This window comes from Xiphias gladius, chromosome 12 (assembly GCF_016859285.1).
Source record: "Xiphias gladius isolate SHS-SW01 ecotype Sanya breed wild chromosome 12, ASM1685928v1, whole genome shotgun sequence".
In the NCBI taxonomy this organism is placed as follows: domain Eukaryota; kingdom Metazoa; phylum Chordata; class Actinopteri; order Istiophoriformes; family Xiphiidae; genus Xiphias; species Xiphias gladius.
Genome location: NC_053411.1, coordinates 3,727,424 through 3,752,583, shown reverse-complemented (window position 1 = coordinate 3,752,583; position 25,160 = coordinate 3,727,424). Strand labels below are relative to the sequence as shown.

The following is a 25,160-nucleotide window of genomic DNA, read 5'->3' as shown; positions in this document are numbered from 1 at the left end:
AAAATAATAGTCTGTCAATAGTGTCACAAAGGTAACCTCTGTACTTTCGAAGAAAGCATTGTCGTTGCTCCTGCACCATTGTTATGTGTTGGGTAGCGGTGGATGACTTTCCTAGCATTGCTAAATAAGGGATCCTGACACAGGTGAGCCGGTCTGTCTTTCTCGTGTCTTTCATTCTCTTGAGAACACAGCAACAGTGTCCCTCTGTTTCTTCAGTAAACATGTAGACAGCCAAGGCAGTGGTGAAGAAACATTCCTAATCGATTGTCTCACGCACACACACACACACACACACACCCCGATTCAGTGTGGTGAAAATCCCACAAGGAGAAATGTTCACAGTTTGTCAGCGTATGCTAATGAAGGAGCACGCTATGGATCAGGATGTCGGTATAACCTAATCATCTGGATTGATGGGGACTGGTTACATCATAATGCTTGTTAGCTCTTTGTGTGAGTGTGAGCTGTACAGTAACACAGTGTTTGAGCCTGTATTGTCAGCTGGGTAGGGCTGTACACTAGGTGGCTTAGCATTTTTATTTATTTATTTGTTTTTATTTATTTATTTATTTTTTTAATGCAGCGACGAGGAAACCTCGGTGAAGGAAATTGGAGGGCTCGTGCCCTAAAGGTTTCCAAATGTGACCTGAGAATATATCCATCTCCTTTCAGCCGCTACACTTAGATTGTATCCGGCTGGCTCATTTTTGCTGTGAAAATACCAACTGAGAGGCAGACCAAACACTAATTGTTTTCTGAAGGCTGATACTGATAGCCTAGCATGAAAGGACCTTGAGATAGTATTAACTTCAAGTTCACTTACTAGCTTTTTCTGCTGCTCCCGACTGCATCTCAAGGTTTTCATTAGTCGATGGAAAATTAAACTTCATTAATTAAGATTTGTTTTGTCCAACTAATGCTGTTCTGAAAATTAAACAAGTTTTCAGGTTAAAAATAAACAACAAACCCAAATTTAATAACTAAAGTGATCACAAGATGAGTTGCGTCAAGTTCTCAAGGTGGTTTACCAAAACCTGGCCGAACAAACCTGAGAGAATGCCACACTTGACAGTTTTCGATACAAGGTGCTACTACTAGGTGGCAACATTCTGGTTGGTGTGAAAGAAGTATGCGGTTTGGCATCCAGCCCTACCTAACAGGCTAGAGAAGCCTCTGAAAATGGAAAACATTTCCATGAAGACCCAGAATAACAGCAATATTACAGTTATCCATAAGTATGAACTTCACCTGAATTCATATAGTATAAGAATCAGCTCCTACAGCACTGAAAACAAACAATGTATTCAAACTGTATCATATTGGCCAGAGCTGGTTAATATTTTCTGGTTTTTAATATAAGAGCAACAAAGGCAAAGTGACTGTAGTCTAACACAGGCAGACATATTTGGGCCATACACAGGCAGAAATACAAATCCACACACTCTAACTGTCCCTGGTGTATCAGTTTGTTTTCGTAAGGGCTACATTTTATTTTAAGACTTGACCTTTCGACAACACAAAGACCTCTCACAGGCTTTTCCTTACTGATGAAACCTTGATATCCCTCGTCTTAGTTTACTTAAACAGATTACATCTGCAGCCCACTTTCATTTGGAAGTTTGCTAAATGGCCAGTCAGTGGCTCTCTCCTGGCATAAAGTTCAAGAGGCTCAGAATGTTTTCACTTAGCCGCATTGAGGTTTCATTTCTTCATCTCTGTAAGAATAAAGGGACTTTTTCCCTCAAGTAGGGAAGGATTTCCTTCCACCGCTTCAACGGGAGGTTGATCTCTTACTTTTTCAATGAGCTCTGGTGCCAGCCGGGAACGTACAAACTTATGCACACAGACACAGATAGATACATATATGGAGAGCTCTCTGATCTCCTATTAAATGTCAGCAGGCACAGCTGTCCCTGGTAGAAATTAACCTACCCTTCTGGTGACATATAAACACATGGGTACGGCGTAAAAAGGGCAATAATGTAATACAGTAGACTTGGGGGTCATTTTTTTTTTTTTTTTACCAATCCTATAACGTCTTGCTTGGGTACATTGACGTTGGGATAACACTTAAGGTGCTCCAAGTGTTTTTGGTTTTTGGTATGTTTTTGCTATTCTGTAGGGCCAAAGAAAAGTTTTTATCAAATAAACTTTATCTTGTACAACAGATAACTGGAAGATTTAAAATGCTTAAATTAGACAACAAGCAATTAATTGTAGTTGAATTTTTTTTCGTAATCATGACAGCCCCCCCCCACTTACACACACACACTTCAGTCTGTGGACATCCAAAGGCAGACACACACATACAGTTCACATGTCCTTGAGAAGTTGTTTGATGGAGGGGTTGAGGGGCCTTGTCTAGCCGACAGGCTAAACCTGATCGACTGACAACATGGTTAACAATCACTCCTCAGTGGCCTCAGCGTGCAGTTTTCTGGCTTCTCTGGTTTCATTTGTCACTGTGCAACGACTTCTCATTTGTTGTCTTGTGACCAATCTTGTGAGTCAGTTATCAGGTAAGCAACACAGTGGTGTAAAGATATACTTAATGAAAACATCTGTCTGCATGAATAAAATGGCATTTTTATGTCTGTGTCTCTGTCTGGATGTTAATATTATGCAGTCAGAGTTTGCATATTAAGCGTCACTCATGAACACATTTTGTCATTGTTGGCTACACTTGTTCAGTCCTGTCAGTGGTTCACGTCAGCCCCAGAAGCTGTGCCCCAGTGGACTTTAACATAGTTTGTCACTTTGGGCACACTTCTAGCTGGGACAGTCACAGCATTGCTGTAATAGCACAGTAATACTATGGCTATCGTGGGTTTGAGCTTATTATTTTCTTAATCGCAAGGTAGCATGCAATTTTTTTTGTTTTGTTTTGTTTTTTTTAAAGAAAAAGAAAAAAAAGACCAATACCTAAAAGGCAGTTAGGTGTCTAGTCGCCAGGGTGTGATGTCTTATCACTGCGTAGGGAAAAAAATCAATACTGTCACAGCGACATTACACATCACTGCACGAGACTGTGGGAAATCAATCAATCATCTGTTTTTTGAGTACAACTCTCAGTAGCGTGTTTCAGATTTCACAGCAAAATCAGCACAGTCGGTCACAGCATGTTTGAGCTGAAGATGCATTTTTCACAGTATTCATAGAAATCCTTCAGTTGTCTCAACAAAGTGGAAAGTGGCAGCATGCCTCAGCGAGACTGCACATCTCCTCCTCAGTGTGTTTGCATACACTTTCTTCATAACCAACCTCGTGTTTTTCTTTTCGTTTGTTGAGTTCTCCCACCTGGCCCCTCCTCCTCCTCATTAGTTTTTATTAGTGCTGTGCTGTGTCTATGTGATGTGATCCAGCAAAGCTGCTATTACAGGCCCCAGCACTCCCAGTGTGCCCATGCTAAGCCCACACTGGCCCAGGCTTTAGCAACAACAGGCCCTCTCTGTCTGGCCTGCCAGCACAGGTGGCCTGTAGGCTTTATGTGGCACAATCAACACTACAGCCCCATATGTCAGCCAGTGAGAGTGGAAAGGCAGGATGGAAAGTTGCAATTTGGAGCCATTTTGTCATTTTGGTTTATGGGCAAAGACGCCAGCCAAGTTGTAACCCAGTATGGGTACATAAAATCTCCTAAGGAGTATTTCTGTGTAGGAGCTGTCTGGGTTGTGTTTTTCAGTGACTGTTGAACTGCACAGATTTAGGATAATCTTGATTCACTGCAGCCCAGCGGTTTATTTTGTAATATGTAAGGAATTAAACACACGATAAATATGTGGTTATGATTGAATATAGAGTCTGATGTATAGTAGGGGTATAACATTACATAAAAGTCCATGCTTTGGTATGTGCCTCAGTTTTCTGCTTTTAGTAAGGCAAGGAAAATAAACACAGATAACACTTTTGTCAACAAGCAGCAGCGAACAGTAAACAGCAGCTCGTTGGTAATAATTCTTACTGTAAAAATGAAGCTACTGACACATTGGTATGTGGTCAGAAGGTAAAAAAAACAGTCAATATGTTAGTAAGTTTCAAAAGACTAGAACCTGCATATTCGCAAATAATAAGTAAATGGAAATAAATTGTCCATTACAGTAAGCGCGGTATATGTACAATCAACTTTAAATTTACTATTAGAGCGGCAAGTACATCACCGTATTCTACTTTCAAAGTTTTACACAGTTGCGTAGCTGTCTGTAGCCTTAGAAGTCCATCCGTTGGTAGTGAGAGTGCTTGCTGGGGCAGTGTATAATTCCTCAGCAACTGCAGCTTTTGCTTGTTAATACAGCACAAGCACAATAATCTGACTGATGCACACGTGAAGGAACTTTACAAACATTTTTTTTTTTTTATATATTTGCATTCACCATAAGACCTATAGTTCCTGGGGCTAACATGACTATCATTGTCTAGCTAACATACTATTCAGTGTTTTATGAACAAACAAGTTCTTTCTAGACATTTTATGAAGTCAACTAAATTCAGAAAGTGCTTAAGGTGATTCTACTTTTGCTGAACAGTGGCTACTGCGACTGTGAGTGGCAATTAAAGGATAATGACACAGAGTAAAAGCAGCACAGGCCAAGAAAGGTCATGAAGTCCAAAAACCGACTCGGTTATGTCCTCTTTATACAGCATGAATGTCTAGCTAAATTTTGCTACCATTAGCTAACATTAGCCACCATAAGTTACTGGTCATACCAGACCGAGTAAGGCTCTAACAGTATATTAAGCAGCAATGTTGAAGTAAGCTTGGTGTGTTTTATTGCTTATGAATGCACTTTTGCATTAGTAAGAGTTTTATTATATTATTTCTCCTTTCAAAACTGACATAATCTCACTTTAATTTAGAGGGTACAATTATGTACCCCAGAGTTGTTGGGCGTGAGTGTAAGAGGTGGTGGCAGCTCTCCAACCTAAAAAGGGCACATCCAGAAGACTTTGATTTATCGGTGTTGCTCTTTTTCTGGCCTACTTTTCAGAGCTTTTCTGCCCCGCTACAAGTAAGATGTCATTGGCTGAAAGTTATATATGTATATCCTGTTTAATATACAGAAGTTTATAGTGCATCAATAGGCCTTGGTTCTGCTCTTTCATAATGCATTTTACATTAGTGTCACCGTGCTTGTTTTCGACGGATGTGGAGGACTGCTGCTGTATTACGTTGTGTTCAGGCTGCTGGCGTGGCACTCTGTTATGGAAACAACAATGGTGGAGCCTGTGCAGTGGGGAGCTTTCACCCCTGGCACCAAACGTGGCACAGAGCTCACCACGGCTTTTCAGCTGCCCAGCTAGGCTTTCCGATTAAACCCCCTCCCCCATTCACTCCCTGGCCTTCTGTGGCTCCTCCATGCAAGATTCATTTTCTCCCTACATTTCTCTCATTTTCTTCTCCTCTGCATCTCTCTCTCTCTCTATGTCTATAGCCATGCCTCCTGTTTATTTCTGCCCCTGTCTCTCCTCTCAATTTCATCCTTTCTTTTGCCCCACAAAGACGTCCATTCAACCTTGGATCTGAAAGGCGAACAAAACGTCCTCTGAAAATGCAAAGCCTGCACAGAAATGCCATTGCAGTCAGGATTTCTGCCTTAAGATTCGCTCCCGCTCTCCTCACCAGAATTACTTTGTGTTTCTTGTTCACTGAGAGGTCACCATTTTCCGTTGCCCCTGTGTGGGAGAGGGTTAGATGGAGGAGTGGAGGGGGGCTGCTGGCCTTGTGCCCAGTTGGAAAGAATAGAGAATGGACGTGGAGAGCTAAAAAGTAGCTCTCCAGCTCTGACAGGGGCATCTTTATTGATGCTGCGAGGTAGAGCAGTGAGTAAAACATGCACAGTCATACCTGCTTAAAAATTCATGTGTCTGCTTGACCCATGAGAAGTTTCTTTTAATCTTTTCTTGGCAGTTACAATAAAATCAATTGTTTGCTTAGTAAAAAAAAAGATTAAAGCTGCTAAAATCAGTATATTTGTATCAACAAAACATGGAAAATAACTAGGTCTGGTCGGAATATCAACTTTTTAAGATAAATGATATATTTTCAAACAAGATATAGGATGAGACAATACCGTTTTATATCGATTATAATTTAATGTTGTGTTATATAACCTGTTTATTCCGTAAAGCCTTGCCAGTGTTAAAACCTCTCTTCCCTCACACTCCAAGCAACCCCGTCCCCACTCTCCCTCTGCGTCTGCGCGCAAGTTCAGCCCCGCTAGTTCACAAGTTCTTCTGCATCAGAGAGGGAGACACCGCACCGGTCCACACTGCCGAGGAAGACCCAGTGTTTCCCGTACATAGGCCACACACCTGTAGAGATGCATCCAGTGCAGTAACTGAGTGGGGACTAGAGGCTTCTCTGTGCGCAGCCGCCTAAACTAGCGTCTACGGATCATCGTTGAATTGTAGCATTTGCCGATAGTCTGTATGGGAGGCGCTTAGGGTACAGTGGTAAATTGCAGCGTCTGCAGATGGTCTGCATGTGAGGTGTTTGGAGGACATCTGTAAATTGTAGCTACAGAAAATAACCTGGGTTGCAGTTTCACCCCTCTAAACACACGTCGGTCATGAGCCGAACCATTACTAGTAAATTTGTGGGGGAAACACTGAAGACCCGGTTTGAAAAATTAAAAATATTGGTTCAGTTATTTAGTGATGGTTCAGATTTAAAAGATTAGATGAGCGGTTCATTTTGTAGTTATTTGCACAGCTGTGTCTTGTTAAGCAGGAGAAGAAATCTTGTAATTATACTCTATTTTAATCAGTCTTATTGATTTTGAAAACAACTGAAGGAGCAGTCTTAGAGATAGCCTATATTAAATAGAAAATCAGCCTATTTATGTTATACATTTTTCATTTACATGTTTTGCAGCTGGGAAGAAACAGGGAAGAAAACCCTGTCTTTGCATTTTATTTTGAACAGGGTCTGTTTTATTAAAAGTGCTTGTCACATCTTGCATGTGGCTTTGACTTATAACTGAACAATACAATATCCATCCCTTTTGTTTTAGTTGTCTCTATGTTGCAGCATAGAAACCTTGCACATTTCCTATCAAAAAATTAGTCCGATAAAGACAAGATGAAACATGTTTTGGCGCAAATACTCCAATGGATCCAGGCGAGAAAAAAGTAATAAAGCAACAATAACTACAGCACTAGAATATACTACGTTGACAGGATCTCAACAAAAGTGTATTATAAGCTTCAAAAATTTAGTTTTCATTGTAAAGCTATTTTTATTGCGACTAAAACAAAGAACAGACTGAAAAGCATGCTAACAGCTCGACTGCTGAATAATTGACTTATAGGGGTCAGCCCTATTTTTAAGCTCCTGATATTGCGCTGACATCAGTGTGTGTTTTCTTGTTGATGTGAATGAGCTTACGCAGCTCTTTGCCAGTGCAGCTGAAAGCCATTATATTGTTGTGGGCCTTCACTCAATGATGGAGCCCTGGCCTGTGCCTGGCTAGTCTTGTTCTTTCTCCATCACATACACCAACAGAGCCTTCAAGCGCTCCGTCTTTATCCTGGCTGACTCGCCTACTTCCTCCTTTCGCCATAGAGTAAGCGCCCATATATGGTAATGCTTTGAAGAAGTGATCTGTCTGTAATTCACTTATCTCTCGCTCTCTCTCTAACCAACACTGTTCAAGCGAACTCTGTGCCTTTTTAAATGAATGGAAAAATAATTGACCTCCTTAACCCTTATCAAAGAGTTTACCACCAGTACGTAGAAGAAATTATGACTGAAAAGAACCTTTTTTTTTTTTTAGATAACTGTCCCCTTTTGCCTTTAGATTTGTCATTTATCTTCAAAAGCTAAATACGTCTTTATACATGTCTTTATTTTCCTGCTTTTTACTGGCAGGTTTGGGAAACACACTAATAAAACAATGCAAGGACACTAAAACAATCCACAGTGAATAAAAAGTAAACTCTTGAACCTTTGATTCTGAAGAAAGCTCCAGCTCTGGTCTGTTTCCAAGACTGCTCACGGAGGCCTGTTCCTACTACATGCTGGTTTTGTCTTTCAACCAACTTAACTCAGTCATAGGTTGCCTGTGTGCTCACACAGTGTGTCATGCTGTGCTGTACTGTATGTTGTAACATCTCTCTGGTGTGGTTCAACATGCAGCATAATTGTGGGTTGGGCAGTAACCAAAATCCTCCCAAATATTTAGTGAATTAAGTTGCCAAGTGCCTGGCAGCTGGACTTTAATTCAGGGAACAGTGGTTCATTTTTACCTACAAAGATCAAGCACTGTAGCAAAGGTTAGTGAGCAGTGTTGGATGGTTGTGCATTAAGGCTGCAATAATAGACTTTCTCAGTAGAGGATGGTCTAACAAACTATCTCAGTTCAACGGCATTAGTTAAGGAAAGTAAAGAGAGGACCAGAATAACACTGCACAATCATGATTACATTGCACATCAGCAGTTTAGTCCTGATTAATTACCATGGTTATTTTTTGATAACTAACTATTTTGATAATTGATTAACTGTTTCAGTCATTATTGAAAGTAAAAAAATCAATCATTCTGTTGGTTAAGCTTCTAATGTGTGAACATTGGCTGCTTTTTCTTGTCTTAACTTTACATTGAATTAAATATCCTTGGATTTTCCACTCGGACAAATAGAGACATTGATGATATTGCCTGGGGCTGTTTTCTGATGTTATGTAGGCCAAACGATAAAATTGGGGAAATAAGCAGATTAAATTGATTTATTAAAAATAACCATAAAACAGAGCACAATTTTGTAATAAAATTTCAGAAAAAAGCGAAAAATGCCAATTGCAATGCTTCTTTTGTCAGACCATCAGTAAAAAATCCCAAAGATAGAAGATATTCAGACATTTACGCCTCTCCAGTGTGGTAATTTCTCTGCTTTTCTTCGTTTTATGTCACTGTCAAAGCAATATTTTTGAGTTATGGACAAAACGTGAAGTCATCAGTTTGGATTGAATATTTTTCATTATTGTCATAAATTTTATAAACCAGATGATTAATTAATTAAGCAAGAATATAACCAGTAGATTAATGGATAAATAAATCACAAGATTACCACTCTCTGACCACCTAATTTTCTTTTCCCAGCATTTAAAGTATAGGCTAGAGTAGTATAGTTGTTCGCTTATTGTGAGATGCATAAATAGCCGGAAAAAATAAGAAAAAAATCATTTTAATTGCCTTAATTCAAGGCCTAGATAGTCCAATTGGTCTAGCTTTAAATCTGTGAAATGCTGTGGTTTTCATTCGCATGCTTTCCTAGTGAAGTATCATGTTAATCATAGTCCTAAAGACCTAGTTCCATCTAGAACCCTTTAAAGAAAATAGAAAATATTTTAAACAGTGTTGGATTTTGATGGGATTTGCAGATGCTCTGACCACAATGTATCCCAAGCTGCACTGAAGCCCAGTACAGCCAGAGCTGTGACCGTCTGAAGGGTCTGTGAGCTGTCTGGAATGCAAAGAGGGCTCTGGGAGGGGTATGAAGCTTCAGCGTCTGACGTCAACACCATTCACTAGCAAGTCAGAGGAGGACAGTGACCCAGAACTTCAGCCATAAGCAAAAAGGCAACTTAAACATAGATAGATGAAGGGGAAAAATGGTGGGGGGGTTGAAGAGGTGAAGGAGGAGGAAAAAGGATGTCTGGGAAAAAGAAAAACTGAGACAGAGAGCATCTGATAGCAGTGCAGTGGTCTTTGGATCGAGCTAGAGAAAAGACATGGTGTTCAGTTTGAGGAAGTCAGCGTGTGACCAAACCCAAACCTAAAAGCTGAGGGAAAGAGACACATGTCATGTACCTGACCAAATTAGGGAAGTTGAACTGGAACACTTCGAGAAGTTTCTCAAAAAAGAGATTAGCTTGGATCTTGCATAACAACCAGCTGGGAAAAGCTAGTGGAACATGAGACGCCCCCCCCCCCTTCAGACAAGGCTCTCATGAAGTGAAGCTCCACGGCTGTTTTAGCCAGGGACCTCATTCATTCCCACAGCCACCACTGTGAAAGTAGCGACACTCACTGATAAACACTGCATCTGTTTGGGTTGTCTGTCAGTGTTTGAGGGTTGTAGCTGGTGTTTGCATGTAGTTTGTTTGTTAGTATGCCATGATTTACAAATGAACCTTCTTCATCAATCTTTTGTTTTCTCTAGAGAGCAGTGTGTTATACTCGCCGGTCTGTAAACAAAAGTATCTTTCCAAGTCTAATTGAGAAATTAAAATAATCATTAATAATCAGTTAATTGTTTGGTACATAAAATGTCAGAAAATAGTGATAGGCTACCCGAAGATATTCAGTTTGATACTATAGAAGACTAAGAAAACCTGCAAAATCCACATTTGTGTGGCTAGAACAAGTGAATTTTTATCCAATTACTTACATGATTAACTGATTATTAACATTTTTGCGAATTTTCTGTTGAGTAAACTAATTGATTAACCAGCTAATCATATCAGCTATACAGGTTTCTCGTCAGGTTTCCTTCACTGCCCTCAGATGCAGTACATGTTAGTATGCAGGGCATGGGTTGGCGGAGATGCCACTCTGCAAATCAGCTCAGTTCCCCCTCAAGATACAGCAGCTCGGCTCACCAATACCTTGCAGGCGGGAAATTGGTCTTGCTGGGTTACCATGGTGATCAGATGTGGGTACCACCTACTCCCCCCCTCCTCACTGCCTCACTGGGGAAGCTGCAGTGCAGTGGTGACAGAGTAAAGGTTGCTTAGATACCTCCCCACAAGCCTGTAGTGGTATGATCTGAAGTCAAGGTCACTGGATCACTGAGTCTGGGTGTGTGTGTGTGTGTGTGTGTGTGTGTGTGTGTGTGTGTGTGTGTGTGTGTGTGTGTGTGTGTGTGTGTGTGTGTGTGTGTGTGTGTGTGTGTGTGTGTGTGTGTGTGTGTGTGTGTGTGTGTGTGTGTGTGTGTGTGTGTGTGTGTGTGTGTGTGTGTGTGTGTGTGTGTGTGTGTGTGTGTGTGTGTCCTGCTCTGCCTTAACCATATGATCAAAGGGGATCCTCCCAGACAAGTGAAACTAGTGGTGCTGGTTGCTGTCCTTGTCGTGTGTGTGTGTGTGTGGGCGTGTGTGTGTGTGCGGGCGCGCGTGCACGTGCATGGTTGTCTCTCCCATATGAGGCCTCCCTCTCTGGCAGCTGAGCTAGCACAGACCTGCAAACGCGTCATCACACAGCTGAAAAGGAGGGGTGTGAAATCATCCAGTGGACAAACAGGCACTCCTTGTTTGTCTATTGTGCTCACTGAAGGATACATTGTGCGTAAAACCCTATAATACAACATGTTTGTATTTATAAACCAGTGTAGGATTTTAAGGTCATCATGACCCTGGGTTTTGTAGATTTTAAAATGTCATAAATTCTCCACGTGATCTGGCCCGCGCTATTTTTTTTGTGTTTATATTTACCTGTGAAATCCTTCCTTTGGACAGTCTAAATATAGCCTCAGTCTTACCCCTCAGATGGGGCGTGTGCGATGGCAGGTTGTGTTTGGCTGTGGCGGAGGAGACGGACAGAGCGAGTATTTATCGCCTAAGGTCTCCAGGCAGAAATAGCAGGGTCACGTTGCGTGCACACACACCCACACACACTGCTGGTAGACACAGTGTTGTCCTTTTAAAACGGGACATAAAATACCTACAGAGCTGTGAGGTTCAGATGGGATTCACCTGCGGGAATCTGACATACATACCTACTCCCATACACTCTTTCTGGCAGAGGAGAAACATTCCTTATTACTCCTCCTTTTAAAGACAGACTCCTCTGGCTATGGGGCTGTAGGTCTCCTCTGACCATGTCTGTTTGATTTACCTGTTAAGCAGCGTTTGACGCCTGCTGGGATTTCTATCATCTCGCTGCGGTTTCGTCTGACAGCAGCAGTCTTAGTCAGCTCTGGCCCACTTTCTGTGGTTTACCAAGCCGGAGGAGAAGAGAAGGCGTCTGTGATGCTGCCATTCATTTGAGCGCAGGGAGAATATGTAGGGCACCGGCAAGACATGGAAATACTAGAGGGAAAGTCGAACTTTCAAAGGTAGTGATACAGGGTATATAAGAGATTTCCAGTGTCCATTTGGTGCCTGAAGTGCATGGACATTATCCTGAAATAATGCAAAGCTTTTTATTTGTAAAGGTGTACGGTCCGACACGTGCTTTTTACTCAAATGGAGTAAAAGTGTGATAATGATTCATCCCGTAACGTCTAACTTATGACATTGCTTTCGGTTACTTTTACATTGCAGCGCTGACAGGGTACAGTATGTCTAAGTGGGTCGGCTCATGGAAAACTGTCTTACTAGTCATTGGTCTATCAAAATAAAACGAGTTGCAAAGCTGTTCTTCAGTATGCTATCAGGATGGTATGTAAGGTTGTTCCTGGCTTCTTTATGTAATTAACGATTATTTTCATTTTACGGGTCATCTGTAGAATGCTTTCCCGAGTAACTGATTGTTTCCTCGGTAGTGTCAGAAAATAGGGAAAAAGGCTTTTATAGTTTCATTAAACCCAAGGTGACGTCTTTAAAATGTCTTGTTTTGCCCAACCAACAGTCCAAACCCCAAAACTTCAGTTTGCTGTCACATAACAAATAAACAAATCAAACCCTCACATCTGAGAAGCTGAAACCAGAAGGTATTTTCATCTTCTTTTTCTGCTGCTGTTTTTCTTTTTTTGCTGTATGTTGCTCTTGGATAAGCACGCATGTAATTCATGGAATGAACCAGGGACTAACTTAATATACCACCCTGATCCAGGATCGAAGGTCACACCTGTTTGTACCTTCTGTTGTATGTGCGTAATTAAAATGAGAAAGCAGTGTAATAAGGCACCTTAAGGCTGTGTCACTTGTCTAAAATCTCCCACCACTGACCGCCACCACTTTCATGGGATTTTCCACGTTTTTTTAAAGTAACCTCATTTATCAAGTTTTATTAAGCATCAGTTATTGGCGTGCTGACTTTACCAGTCTCAAGTACATTTAATAGTCACTGACATGGAGTCGCACAGCTTCTTTTCGAGTGACCGCAGCGACTCCCCCTTTTCCTCTCTATTACACAACAGGAAGCGTCTCCAGAAACACTCCCAGCAATATCAACAATGCCTACACTGGCTATTTCCATCCTCTGTCTGTTGACTAAACCCTGCCTCCCATATTTAGTTTGAAGATAACTTAAAGACTCGCCCTGTGGGAGATGATGTGTACAGGGATGTGACGGTCAGTTGTCATATTCTTAAGAGAAATTTCCGGGGTAAAGGATACTGAGAACATGCTTATTGAAACGCTGGTAATAATGCTCCTGGATGTCTGGAACACACACACGGGTATTCTTTAGCCTTATTCCAACTCTCCTTTCCTTCCACCAGTGCGAGGATGTCGTCCAGGGAAGATTGTACAGATGACAGAGGCTGAGGTGCGTGGCCTCTGCATCAAGTCCCGGGAGATCTTCCTCAGTCAGCCGATCCTTCTGGAGCTGGAGGCTCCGCTCAAAATCTGTGGTCAGTAACCTCCCATTTGACCTTGCTCTTCTAAATTGCACTATCTAGTCTGTCTTTTCATTATCTCCTGCTTCGCCTTCCTAAATCCATCACTGCTTCATCCAAGGTGACATCCATGGACAGTACACAGACCTGCTGAGGCTCTTTGAGTATGGCGGCTTCCCCCCGGAGGCCAACTACCTGTTCCTGGGCGACTACGTGGACAGAGGGAAGCAGTCCCTGGAGACCATCTGCCTGCTGTTGGCGTACAAGATCAAATACCCCGAGAACTTCTTCCTGCTCAGGGGCAACCACGAGTGTGCCTCCATCAACCGCATCTACGGCTTCTACGACGAGTGTGAGTGCTTGGATCTCAAAGTGATACAGAAGCAGAGTGTGTGTTCACTTTCAGTGCCCCTCAGGTTCCGTTATGTATGTATTTATCACTTAAAATTGATTATTGTCGACTGGGGATATTGTGATGTTTAAATTATATGACAATAAATATCAAGATTAATGTTGTAGCCACACTCCAAGGTTATAAAGTAGTAACTTTTGAACCTTGAAATTTGGCAAGACAAATAACCATGAGTAAATTAAAAACAAAATTGAGATTTTTTTTTTTTTTAAATCAAAAGTCAATATAGCATATTACAACAAGACCTTCAATGATTCAACGAGATGTCTTTAAAGTTGGGACTGTGTACCTTTGGCTCAACAGCAGCCGCTGTGGCAATAAGATAATGGTCAAAGCTAAAACACAGTGTTACAGTAGCACAAGAACAAAAGGGTGAGTTACACCTGACCTGTGTTGCATGTCATAGCCTTCTCTCTCCCCACCTTTCCTGTCAACTTCTACATTGACTGTGGCAAAGAACCAAAAAATACTCTTGAAAGTTACAGAGTCTCACTTTAAATCGGAAATAAAAGTATGGTATTACTGGCAACAAAATGTACTTAAATTACCAAAAGCAAAAAAGTAAAAGTACTCGCTCTGCAGAGAAGTGGCCCCTTTATTTTTTTATTATTAAATTTCACATTATGAGATTTGTTAATATTAATGCATCAGTGCTTCAACAACATGATATTGTGGTTAAAGTGGAGCTAGTTTTAACAACTTTATATGTAGTTTAGAGAGGAGAGAGGGAGAGGCCTCTTCACGCCTCCAGCCGTTCTTTAAATGGAAGCAGCAAAGTAGTTTGGAGGGGAAATGTCTCTTCGGAACCGCTACCAACAGTTGAAACGTGACTACACGTAGGTTGTTTTTTGTATGGGGTCACAAGTGCAAAAGGTGGGGAACCACTGGTTTAATCTGTAACAATGTGTTTTAGTTTATCAACTCATCATATGTTTTTAATGTAAAATCATAATCTGAAGAATAACTGGTAACTACAGCTGTCAGATGAATGTGGTTGAGTAAACAGTATAAAGTAGCATAAAATGGAAATACAAGTTAAGTACAAGTACTGCAAAATCTTGGTGACGCTCTACACACACATTAAATACTTCAAACTACAAAAATCAAACATTTTTTTAATTCCATGTAATATTTTACCTTGACCTGTCTGGTAAGGCACACCTTTTGAGATGGCATTTATTTAAAGGTAGTAACAGGTATAAAATTAATCAGGTACTGGATGAATTCACTGAAACCAGTGGCTTAGTCTCTGGATAACTTTTCAGAGTAGAAATTGGAACAAGGTGAAAGAGGACTGCACACTTTAATCCCTGCATCTCAAGGCTGAACTTGTAAAAACATCTTGCACGGCCCTATATGGTCCCTTGCCCTGAGGCCTCGTGACTCACGGACTTGTTGATTTCACAGGTAAACGCAGATTCAACATCAAGCTGTGGAAGACTTTCACCGACTGCTTCAACTGCCTGCCCATCGCCGCCATAGTGGACGAGAAGATCTTCTGCTGTCACGGAGGTATCCATGTTGAAACACTGCTGATCATTATGCGTGTTCCTGGCTGCATATAAGTCAGAGTGCTTTCCTGTCATTGCTTACACTGTCTGTGATCTGGAGCATGAAAAGATAAAGTTCCTGAGCCTTCAGTGTTTTTGTTTACTAATCTGATGGGAAGTAAATGGGTCAGAGCAAGTTTATAGCTTTACTGATATGGCTTAATACCTGCACAGGCATGGCGGGTGGGGGCGGTGGTGAAGAGACTTACAAACTGCGATGGTTTTGTGTCATTGTGTCGGCGTGTTGCCCGCAGGTCTCTCTCCTGACCTGCAGTCTATGGAGCAGATCAGACGCATCATGAGACCGACAGACGTGCCCGACACAGGTAGGTCAGCAAACACGCACCTAGGAAAATGACAAGAAAAACACGCACGCACACAGCAGGCCAGGTGTTTTTCTTGTCATTTTCCTAGGTATCTCTGTATAGAGGGGTGCTTTTTGTCGTTGAGTTTTCATCACAGCTGCACTTTAGGTGGGTAAAAAGTAACTTATTACATTTACTTCTCTACTGTACTTGAGTAAAATTTGAGATACTTCCATTTAATGCTACGTGATACGTCTACTCCACTACATTTAATAGTCAAGTTTCAGATTCAGATTTTACACAGAAAACGCGCTTTATGATCATCTTATAAAATGTGAAGCAGTGTTATAGATGAAACCACTCAACATATATATATTAAATAGTTAAATGAGTGGAAAATTATCAAAAATAATAAAAAAAGCCCATCACCGTTTCCTAAAGCCCGAGGTGACGTCCTCAGATCACACACGTTTGTCCGGCAACAGTCCAACATCCAAAGACATACAGTTTACTATCGTGTGAAAAAAAGCATCATATCAGCACAACTTAGAAGCTTTAACTGAAGAATGTCTGACATTTTCTCTCGATAAATGACATAAACGAGTAATGGATTTTCAGAAGAGTTGCAAATAAATTTTTTGTTGATCAACTAATTGATTGATCAACTTATCGGTTCCAGCTTTTGCTGATATTGCTAATACACAAGTGAAGCAACACTTGTATATTAGATTGTCCCGATCCCATGCACGGGATCGGGATCAGGCCAGATCCAGGCCTTTTTTATTTATTTATTTATTTATTTATTTAGATGGATTGTTTGTTGGCTATTTAAAGCCTAACATTGTGTTTTCTCTAGATCTGCCAGCTGCAAAAAAAATGTGCATTATGCACCTGTATTAGGAAAAACATTTTTAAAGAATTATCAGATAGGACTCTGTATTGACATGTAAAAAATATCAAATAGCACCAAAACATGATTGACACATTCTCATTTTATTAGAAATGACATTCACTCACCACTAGCTGACTTGATGAACAGTTTTAGTACCATGTCCTGCCAGGTTATCAGTTTTGATAGTGTAAGTGTAAGAATACAGATCTGGGCCCGTATTTATCAAGCTTCTCGGAGGCCCCAACTGGCCAAAAACTCCTAGAATGATACAGCTTTGGTCCTACTTTTAGCACTAGGAGGACAAGCACTTTATCAGCTCTCTGAACTTGAAATGACTCGTATCTCTACTGATATTTAGGAGACCCAGGAGACTGTGTTTAGGCATCGCCATGCACGCACAGCTGTGGGAGGAGAGGTGTTCATTGATGACAGTGAGGTTATTAAAAGACACAGTTTTGGCAAAAGTCTAATTATTTTTTTGGCTGACCTTGTGTGGGATTCAAAAGACAGCCACTCATGCTCTCGCCGCAAAGTCAACAGCCTGAGAGCAACGGGGACAATGCAGCCCCGCAGCACTGACGATTATGATCTGTAACAACCAACAGTGTCTGCAGTAATAAACTTTGATCGCTCATACAGCTCCTCAGAAAAATGCACAGTTTAATTCATAAAGTTCAAGGCCTGCTCAGAGGTGGTTTTTTAGTTCTTCTACTGCGTTTCCTCTCAGGGACTCTGAGATGCCTGATGAATACAGGTTCCGATTCCAGTCCTTCTAAGCTCAGCTAATGACGGATTTGTCTGTGCTCTTTGCTACGATTTATGTTCTATGCTCCTAATAGCAGGTGAGGATACAAGAAGTGAGGAACTGCTGACTGTCAGCATCTGTCCCCTTACCCTCGTAAATCCTTGCACTTTGAGGTCTGTCCACATAGTTGATTTAAATGAGGTAGTATTTATCATAAAGTAATACAGTGATGTAACTTTTTATTTCTTTGCTCCACTGAGAAGTACACAGTTCTTTTTGTAAGTCATAGTAAAAGAAGTGGAAGTGAAGCCTCTCTCAGTCTGAGTCTTTGCCCTCTTCATTAAACCTGGTTGTTCTTGTCCTTATAAGGCAGCCAGTGTTCAGACCCTGGCAGCCACTGTCTCTTAGATCCTCTTATGGTCCTTCAGGGAGACTGTGTGTGTGTGTGTGTGTGTGTGAGAGAGAGAGAGCGTGTGTGTGTGTGTGTGCGTGTGTGTGAGAGAGAGCGCATGTGTGTGTGTGAGGGAGTGTGAGAGTGTGAAGCCTTATTGCTCTACCTACCTGATGTAAAGGTGACTTGCAGTAGTTGGGAGAACGGGTGGATTTACAGCAAAACTAACAGAGATTATTTCACGCTGTGACCCGCCTTTGAATGTTTGATATGGAGATGAATCATGTGTTATTTTCCCATGTGAGTGCAGCAGTTCACGCCCCTCTGGACAGCATTAAGAGGGCAGTAAGCTGCAGATAAAATTGCGTGTTGTTTGTTTTCCCCTCCAGGCCTCCTTTGTGATCTGCTGTGGTCGGACCCAGACAAGGACGTCCAGGGCTGGGGAGAGAACGACCGCGGCGTCTCCTTCACCTTTGGCGCTGACGTGGTCAGCAAGTTCCTAAACCGCCACGACCTGGACCTCATCTGCAGAGCCCACCAGGTGTTACGCAAACATAGGAAACCACCTCCCGTAACCACAAGAAGCAAGCTGATTTATCAGGCTTTCTAGAAAAATCCATCTAGTTGTGATTCGAACACCTACACGTTATCGGAATGTGTACATATTTGCATGAAGTGCATCATTGCTGACTAACGTCCCTTTCAGATGATGTATATGTAAATATTATGTATCGAGGCTGCGGTGAGTAATGTTCCTGTGTTTCTGGCGCCCCCAGGTGGTAGAAGATGGTTATGAGTTCTTTGCCAAGCGGCAGCTGGTGACTCTGTTCTCAGCTCCAAACTACTGTGGAGAGTTCGACAACGCCGGCGGCATGATGAGCGTGGATGAAACCCTGATGTGCTCCTTCCAGGTATGCAGTCATGGCAAAGTACTGCCCTGGCACTGACGTTCGCTTCATGCACAAAACAGACAAAGGGCAGTTGCGTGCATTAGCTCGCCACCCAGCTCAACAGATATAGACACAGCAGAGAGGGAAAAACACCGTTAGTCACAAAACTACAAACAATGAAAGGCTATGAGCTTAAAGGTCAATGTGGACGTGGTAATAATTACAATGATAAATAACTATAAATGTGCACAATGTAATGAGGCCGTACAAAAGCATTAAGAAAGAAACCTTAGTTTTGAGATTGAGGTTTCACATATATAAGCTACTAATGATCCTTTTAGGAAATGTGGTGCACTGTTACAAATTGAACTACTCAATAATTTGTTAATCCAACATATAATAATCAAACGCACAGGTGCCAGCCGGTCGAGGCAGACGGCCGGCCACCATGAGCCCGGTTCAGTTCAAGGTTTCTACCTGTTAGGGCGTTTTTCCTTGCTGCCGTCGCCAAGTGCTTGCTAATGGGGGAATGTTGGGTCTCTGTTAATATAACTATAAAGAGTAGGGTCTAGACCTGCTGTATATGAAAAGTGCCCTGAGATGACCTCTGTTATGATTTAACGCTATATGAATAAAACTGAACTGAATTGAATGAGTACTTTTATGTTCTTGAACATTTTGCTTACAGTGCTTTTGTGTTGTTACTTTAATGTTGGACTGTTAATTGTAATGGAGTATTTTTACACTGTAGTATTACTACTAAAGAATCTGAATACTTACTTTGACATCTGTGAAAGTTTTTTGTTTGTTGTGTTTGGGTGTTTAGTTCATCTAGGCTCAAGCTAACCAGTGCTTATATATTAGGCTTGTCCCGGGATCAGGCCTGATCCGGGCTGTGGTTTTTAATGGAATGTTGATTGATTATTTACACCCCTGTCTGCTTCCCATCTTCTGTGTGCTTTGGGTATGCCAGCAGCCAAAAGCATACAGAAAAAAATAAAACAGACCTCACTCAGTTAGAAAAAGTATACGATGACCTTATTGTGGATTTTCAGTGTTCTGTAAACTCATTAGCAGCAAGAAGTATGAAAACATACTTTTGTATGTACAATGAATGTAGTGGAGTAAAGGCAATATTTTCCTCTACTGTAGTAGACTAGAAGTATATGAAAGCACAAACTGGAAATGAAGTCAAATCCAAGTACCTCAGATAGCGGCTGTGAGACATTTTATTACATACACAGAACAGATTGTTGTTGTATAATTTAAAAGCTAATGCTTCCGTGTCGGTTCCTAGATCCTGAAGCCATCTGAGAAGAAAGCCAAGTACCAGTATGGAGGGATGAACTCGGGTCGGCCCGTCACTCCTCCCCGCACAGCCCAACCTCCAAAGAAACGATGAAGAAGGACGGAGGGAGGCAGAGACAGAATGAGAGAGACAATTGTCAATGATTGTCTCCTTTTGGCTTTTCACAACATAAGTAAAAGCAACTTGGCAGAGGAGAAAACAGATGAACACAACTGTTTTAAAAGACATACTCAAACCTGTCTTTCATTTAATTTTTTTTCTTTATCTCCCTCTGAACTGCTGTCACTCTTCTTCTTCCTCGGTGCTTTTTTTTTTTTCTCTGCATCTGTGTAACATTTTTAAGAAGTGTTAAAAGGAAACGAGAAAACAAAATAAGGGTGTCATTCTGTAGCATATCGGAGTGTTTTGGTTTTTTTTGGGGGGGGGGGGTCTTTTTGTCCTATGCCTTCTGACAACAGAATGACAGCTAATTTAGTTTACCACACCTCCTAACTTCCCTGCCTGTACAGACACAACAGGTATTAATGACAACTGCTGGGTTTTCAATAAATAATACAGGGAATAAATCCATCTGGATGTTCTGTGTGCTTCTTCCAGTGAAATCATTTCTCCACAGGACAATTAAAATAATGTCATGTACAACCTGCTTGTAAACAGTACAAGGGTTACAAAGAAGAATTCAGTTGCCTCTGCTAATATGTTCCCTCAGTTTGTCAAGCTCAGCTTTTCAGCCTGGGCCCAATTTACTAACCCCTGTGCCCCTCTGTGTGAGATTTATACTGTATAAACCTGGGTTTAACTAATCCAGTCTAACGTGTTAGCCAGCTGTAATTATCCTTTTAATTCTCATTTAGCTAGTTTGGTTTAGGGAGCGCAGTTAGGTTTGATTTGGATCTAGGATTAAATCATCTTGAATAAGGGTGCACTCAAATATTCTATGACTCAAATTTAACTAAAACCAATTCATGTATATTTACAAAGCAACATTTCATACCTTTTGGCATCATACTATGTTAAACTAAAACTAAATTAGGATTTGCTTTTATTTGGAAGTGTACTAATCTTATTGTTATCCTATCGCCTATTACAGTGGTGACCAACTTGGGGGTCAGGACCCCCTAAAGGTCCCCAGATACTTCTGTTCAAAAAATGTATTTTTTTCTGATTTTGCAGTGTTTCTGTAAAATAGTGCATACTTTCACTATTGGCGTGTTCGTGGCTAACTGTAGCCGTGAATGAGTTTCTTCAAACATGTCTCAAATAATCCAGGCTAATATTATCTTATCCATTTAAAATTATCCTGATTCTCATCCAGCTAAACTGGGTCTTTGAATACAGTTAGACAATGGATTTGTTAATCTCAGATAAAGTTAGCTTCAATAACAGCAAGCTCTTATTTTGAAATAAAGGCATCTCACAGATTTGAAACCATGATCAGCGATTTTACTCTTGACTGGTTGGGATATCACCATAGCTACACATTGCATAAGGTATTTTAAAGCTAAGGACCCTTAAACACAACAAACTGTACCTTAAACATATTCCACCTATGTAACAAACCTGACAAATCTCTCAAAGCAGAATCATATTTCAGCAAAAAGTACGAAAATTTTACTTTTCTCATTGTGTCCTATAACATATGTAACTTTATAGTGGAAATGAGATGGAGTTTCACTAAGCGACCATAACCCTCAGTAACCCTAAAGAATTTGGTCTGATGATCCAGCTAACTGTGACTAAGCCTGTACTTTCATAGGTTTAGGTTGAAGGATTTGTTGCTAACACAACAGCTTTCGATTTCAAGCCAGGATTGATGAGCCAAAAAAAAAAAATCCAGGCTTGTAGCAAATCAAACTAACTCAGTTATCCTCGTGTGAAAGACAGGGCCCTTTTGAGAACACTCTACTTTTGATTACATACGAATGACCATATAAAACAACTTCAATCACACAGCTGTTTGAAACCATCCATTTATTAATAGCCAAATCTATACAGATACATTATGAACATGCATAAGCATGGATTCCTTTTACTGTAACTCATGAAACATGGTCTGGTAGTTCAATCGGGACCCTTTGTGTCCCGTCTTCTGCCAGAATCTGTTTGTATGGAGCACAGTTGAACTGCATGTAACAGATGACATTATGTATTAATGTTGTGGTTGCACTACAGTACGTCAGAGAAATCACAACAGTTCTTTTTTGTTGACACTGAGTTACTTGGAGTGTTAATGTTGGGGGATTTCCTGCTGCTCCACGTTGACACATCTGGAGTTAGCAACAAGAGCAGACTAATTACGAGGAGGTAGACAGCAGCTTGTGTTTACTGTCAATCCAATATGATATGAACACAACACGAACCTTTTAGACTGGGTTTGATTATTATAATAAAGGCTGATTATGACAGAGCTGCAACTGATAGAATACCTGCAACTACATGCGGTAAAGTGCCTGAGAACTGCCCGTATCTAATCATTTCATTTACATTCTTTATATAAGACCTTAAGAAGTGGAAAGGAAATTTGAAATTACCGGTAAGAGTTTGAATTTTTCTGACCCGCTTCTGTTTCGTAGTCTTGAACTTCAACATGGAATTAGAAAGTACGATCCCAATGTAAAATCACTGCAAACTGAGCTGAGTTCAAACATCTCCATTACTGATGCTGCACTGACATGATGTAGGAAATACGGTATATTCAGCTTCTTTCTTTAAGATAAGGTTTCACATTTCAGTTGGAATCAATGACATTTGAAGTTTGGGAATAGCAGGTGGACTCCAGACTTAAATTTCATAGTTTCAATGACAACCACTTGCTGTATTTGTCTATTTCCCGCTGGATGTGAATGTAGCATAAATCAAGTAATTAATATTGTTCCGTCCATTAGGACTCAGCCCTTGGTTCATTTTGAAGCAGCAGAAGACAAATCTTCTTCATTTAAATGTACAAGACACCTCGTATATGACACCTCATACAGTTCACATACAACCACCCCTGACACTCAAAATTTAAGAAAAAAAATTTCAAAACACACTCGGATAATAAGCAGGAAAATAAATGCTTATTGAACACTTAAGAAAAAAAAAGCAAAAAAAAGGTAAGTTTTCATCCTACATAGATTGTGATGTGATACCAGTATGGAGTAATAAGTTAATTCTATACATGTGAAGATGCTTACTACAGTGAGACAATTAAAAATGGAATTATTTATGTTATTGGAACATGGCACATTGGTAGCAATGTCTAAAAAAAAAAAAAAAAAAAAATCCAATACTATTTGACATCGTAAGATGGCCAATATAAATATCTATACAATATCCAACAGGAAAAAAATACTCTTGCAGTGCCGTTTCTTTCTTTTCTTCCACATTTACTCCAATATTCACATCTGATTCGATTGTTTTTAATGGCTTACAGTAACAACAGCATCACTATGCTGGGACATTTAAACAAGAAAACAGCAGCTGCCAGGTTTTCTGATGAGAAGTTCAAGATTTAACATTAATTTAAAGTTAACCTATTTCTTGTATTGAGCCAGCTTTCGACTCCATGCCAGCCCAGGCTGATGTCATTAAAAGAAGGTTGCCCCATGGCATATAACCTGTCATGTCAGCAAAAATACAGCCAAGGGTCAGCAGGTGCTGTCAACGCTATTTCTTTTTCCTGTCAGTCAGTAGTAGACCGTGTCCTGATGGGGTTACAGCACAACAGTCTTTCCTGTTCCATTTTGAGCTTTTTAGGGCAAGAAAAAGCTGGACCTCTGAAGGACTTAAGTCTTTTGACCAGTAGATGGCAGTAGCAAACCAAATGCTGGAGAGAGACAACTGCCACGAGATTTGTGGCGGAGACTGAGAGCTGAAGAATAAACTGGTCCTAGCAAAAGGCCCCCGGAGCATGGACGGGTTTTGGATTTTGAGACAACAGGCACCTGGGCGCAGACACGGTAAAGGCCCCCCACCCCTCCTACACAGGAGTTAGATTCCCAGACTGAAAGGGACACAAAACAACATGCTCATTTTGCATCTTTTTGTAGTTCTTTGTGTCTCTTTGTAGACGTTCTGTGGTCGTTTTGCATCTGCTCCAGGTCATTTTGTGTCTGTACTCGTCCGATTGACTTTTCAACAAGAAATGTAAAAGTCAACTCAAACAGAGGCTTCGGCCCAGGGCCCCCCGAGCTCATAAACAGTTGGCCCATTCAGTTATCCATCCATACCCGTGAGGCAGGACATTAACCTTCCATTGGTAATTTACAAATTACACAAATAGAACAAATTATTGTTTGTTCTACATCTGTAGCATGGAGCTACTTCATTAGAAAAGTAACTAATTCTAGCAAGATCCTAACATCAAAAATACCCAATGGAATTATTCTAACAAAAACTGTCATTACTCAAGCCATCAATCAAAAAGATCTCGCTCGTATCAAAAGCCAACCAAATGGAGTGTAAACAAAGTTCAACGGTGGCAACAACAAATACGTGTATGAAACATAAGTCTTCATGATTGCGGCATATGGAAATTAATCTGGTAAGTCTCTAAGGTTTCCCTTTATCTACATATGATCAGCTGTGGATAATGCCCTAAAACTACTTACAAGAAACCCAATTTAAACATACTGTAAACCTAAAAATGTAGAAACACAAAGTCCAACAAACCACTCTTATGGTAAGTGTTCAGAAAGGAAATCTCTTCAAACCTTCTTCTTCAGGCTTGCAGCAGGTAACATAACCAGTGTAATATATTATTCTGCGTAATATACAATATTTCCCTTATTCCTACTTCCCAAGGGAATCTTGTCATTTATGACCATTAACATTTCATTAACTGTGTGGTGTATTTTTTTTTGTTTTTTCTTTTTTTACGCGTCACCCAGGGTCCTTCGTTGTCAAGGGTGTCAGGCTGCAACACCCACAGCCCCTGACAGATGAATGGAGAGAGAGAAGATGGTCCAAAGGGGCAGGCTGATGATCATTTGAAGCATTTAACCCTTTCTATTTGCGGCTCCAGGTGTGTGCGAGTATATCCAACAGTGTCTATACAGTGCTATTTGTGAGTGTGTGTGACTAGACCAGAGCTCTCAGAAGGAAGGACAGGGCAGCTCCAATGGACAGACCCAGGGCCAAAAAGAAGGTCATCAGGGCTCCTGCAGTCTCTGCATCCTTAGGCTCCACTAAC

The 25,160-nt window shown here is 40.9% G+C and overlaps 2 protein-coding genes across 5 annotated transcripts in view; one reads left to right on the top strand and one right to left on the bottom strand.

Annotated features, from left to right (window-relative positions):
- Positions 1-20,557, top strand: part of LOC120797028 (serine/threonine-protein phosphatase PP1-beta catalytic subunit) — a 24,738-nt gene extending 4,181 nt beyond the window's left edge. For both annotated transcript variants that reach the window (XM_040140246.1, XM_040140247.1), the window contains exons 3-9: positions 13,377-13,508; positions 13,615-13,845; positions 15,313-15,417; positions 15,710-15,781; positions 18,178-18,329; positions 18,565-18,699; positions 19,976-20,557. In XM_040140246.1, coding sequence (XP_039996180.1) covers positions 13,377-13,508; positions 13,615-13,845; positions 15,313-15,417; positions 15,710-15,781; positions 18,178-18,329; positions 18,565-18,699; positions 19,976-20,080 — 932 coding nt within the window. In that variant the 3' untranslated portion in view covers positions 20,081-20,557. The remainder of the gene's footprint in view (positions 1-13,376; positions 13,509-13,614; positions 13,846-15,312; positions 15,418-15,709; positions 15,782-18,177; positions 18,330-18,564; positions 18,700-19,975) is intronic.
- LOC120797027 (equilibrative nucleoside transporter 2-like) overlaps positions 20,293-25,160 on the bottom strand; it is a 52,939-nt gene continuing 48,071 nt past the window's right edge. For all 3 annotated transcript variants that reach the window (XM_040140243.1, XM_040140244.1, XM_040140245.1), the window contains exon 13: positions 20,293-25,160. In XM_040140243.1, the coding sequence (XP_039996177.1) occupies positions 25,049-25,160 (112 nt within the window). In that variant the 3' untranslated portion in view covers positions 20,293-25,048.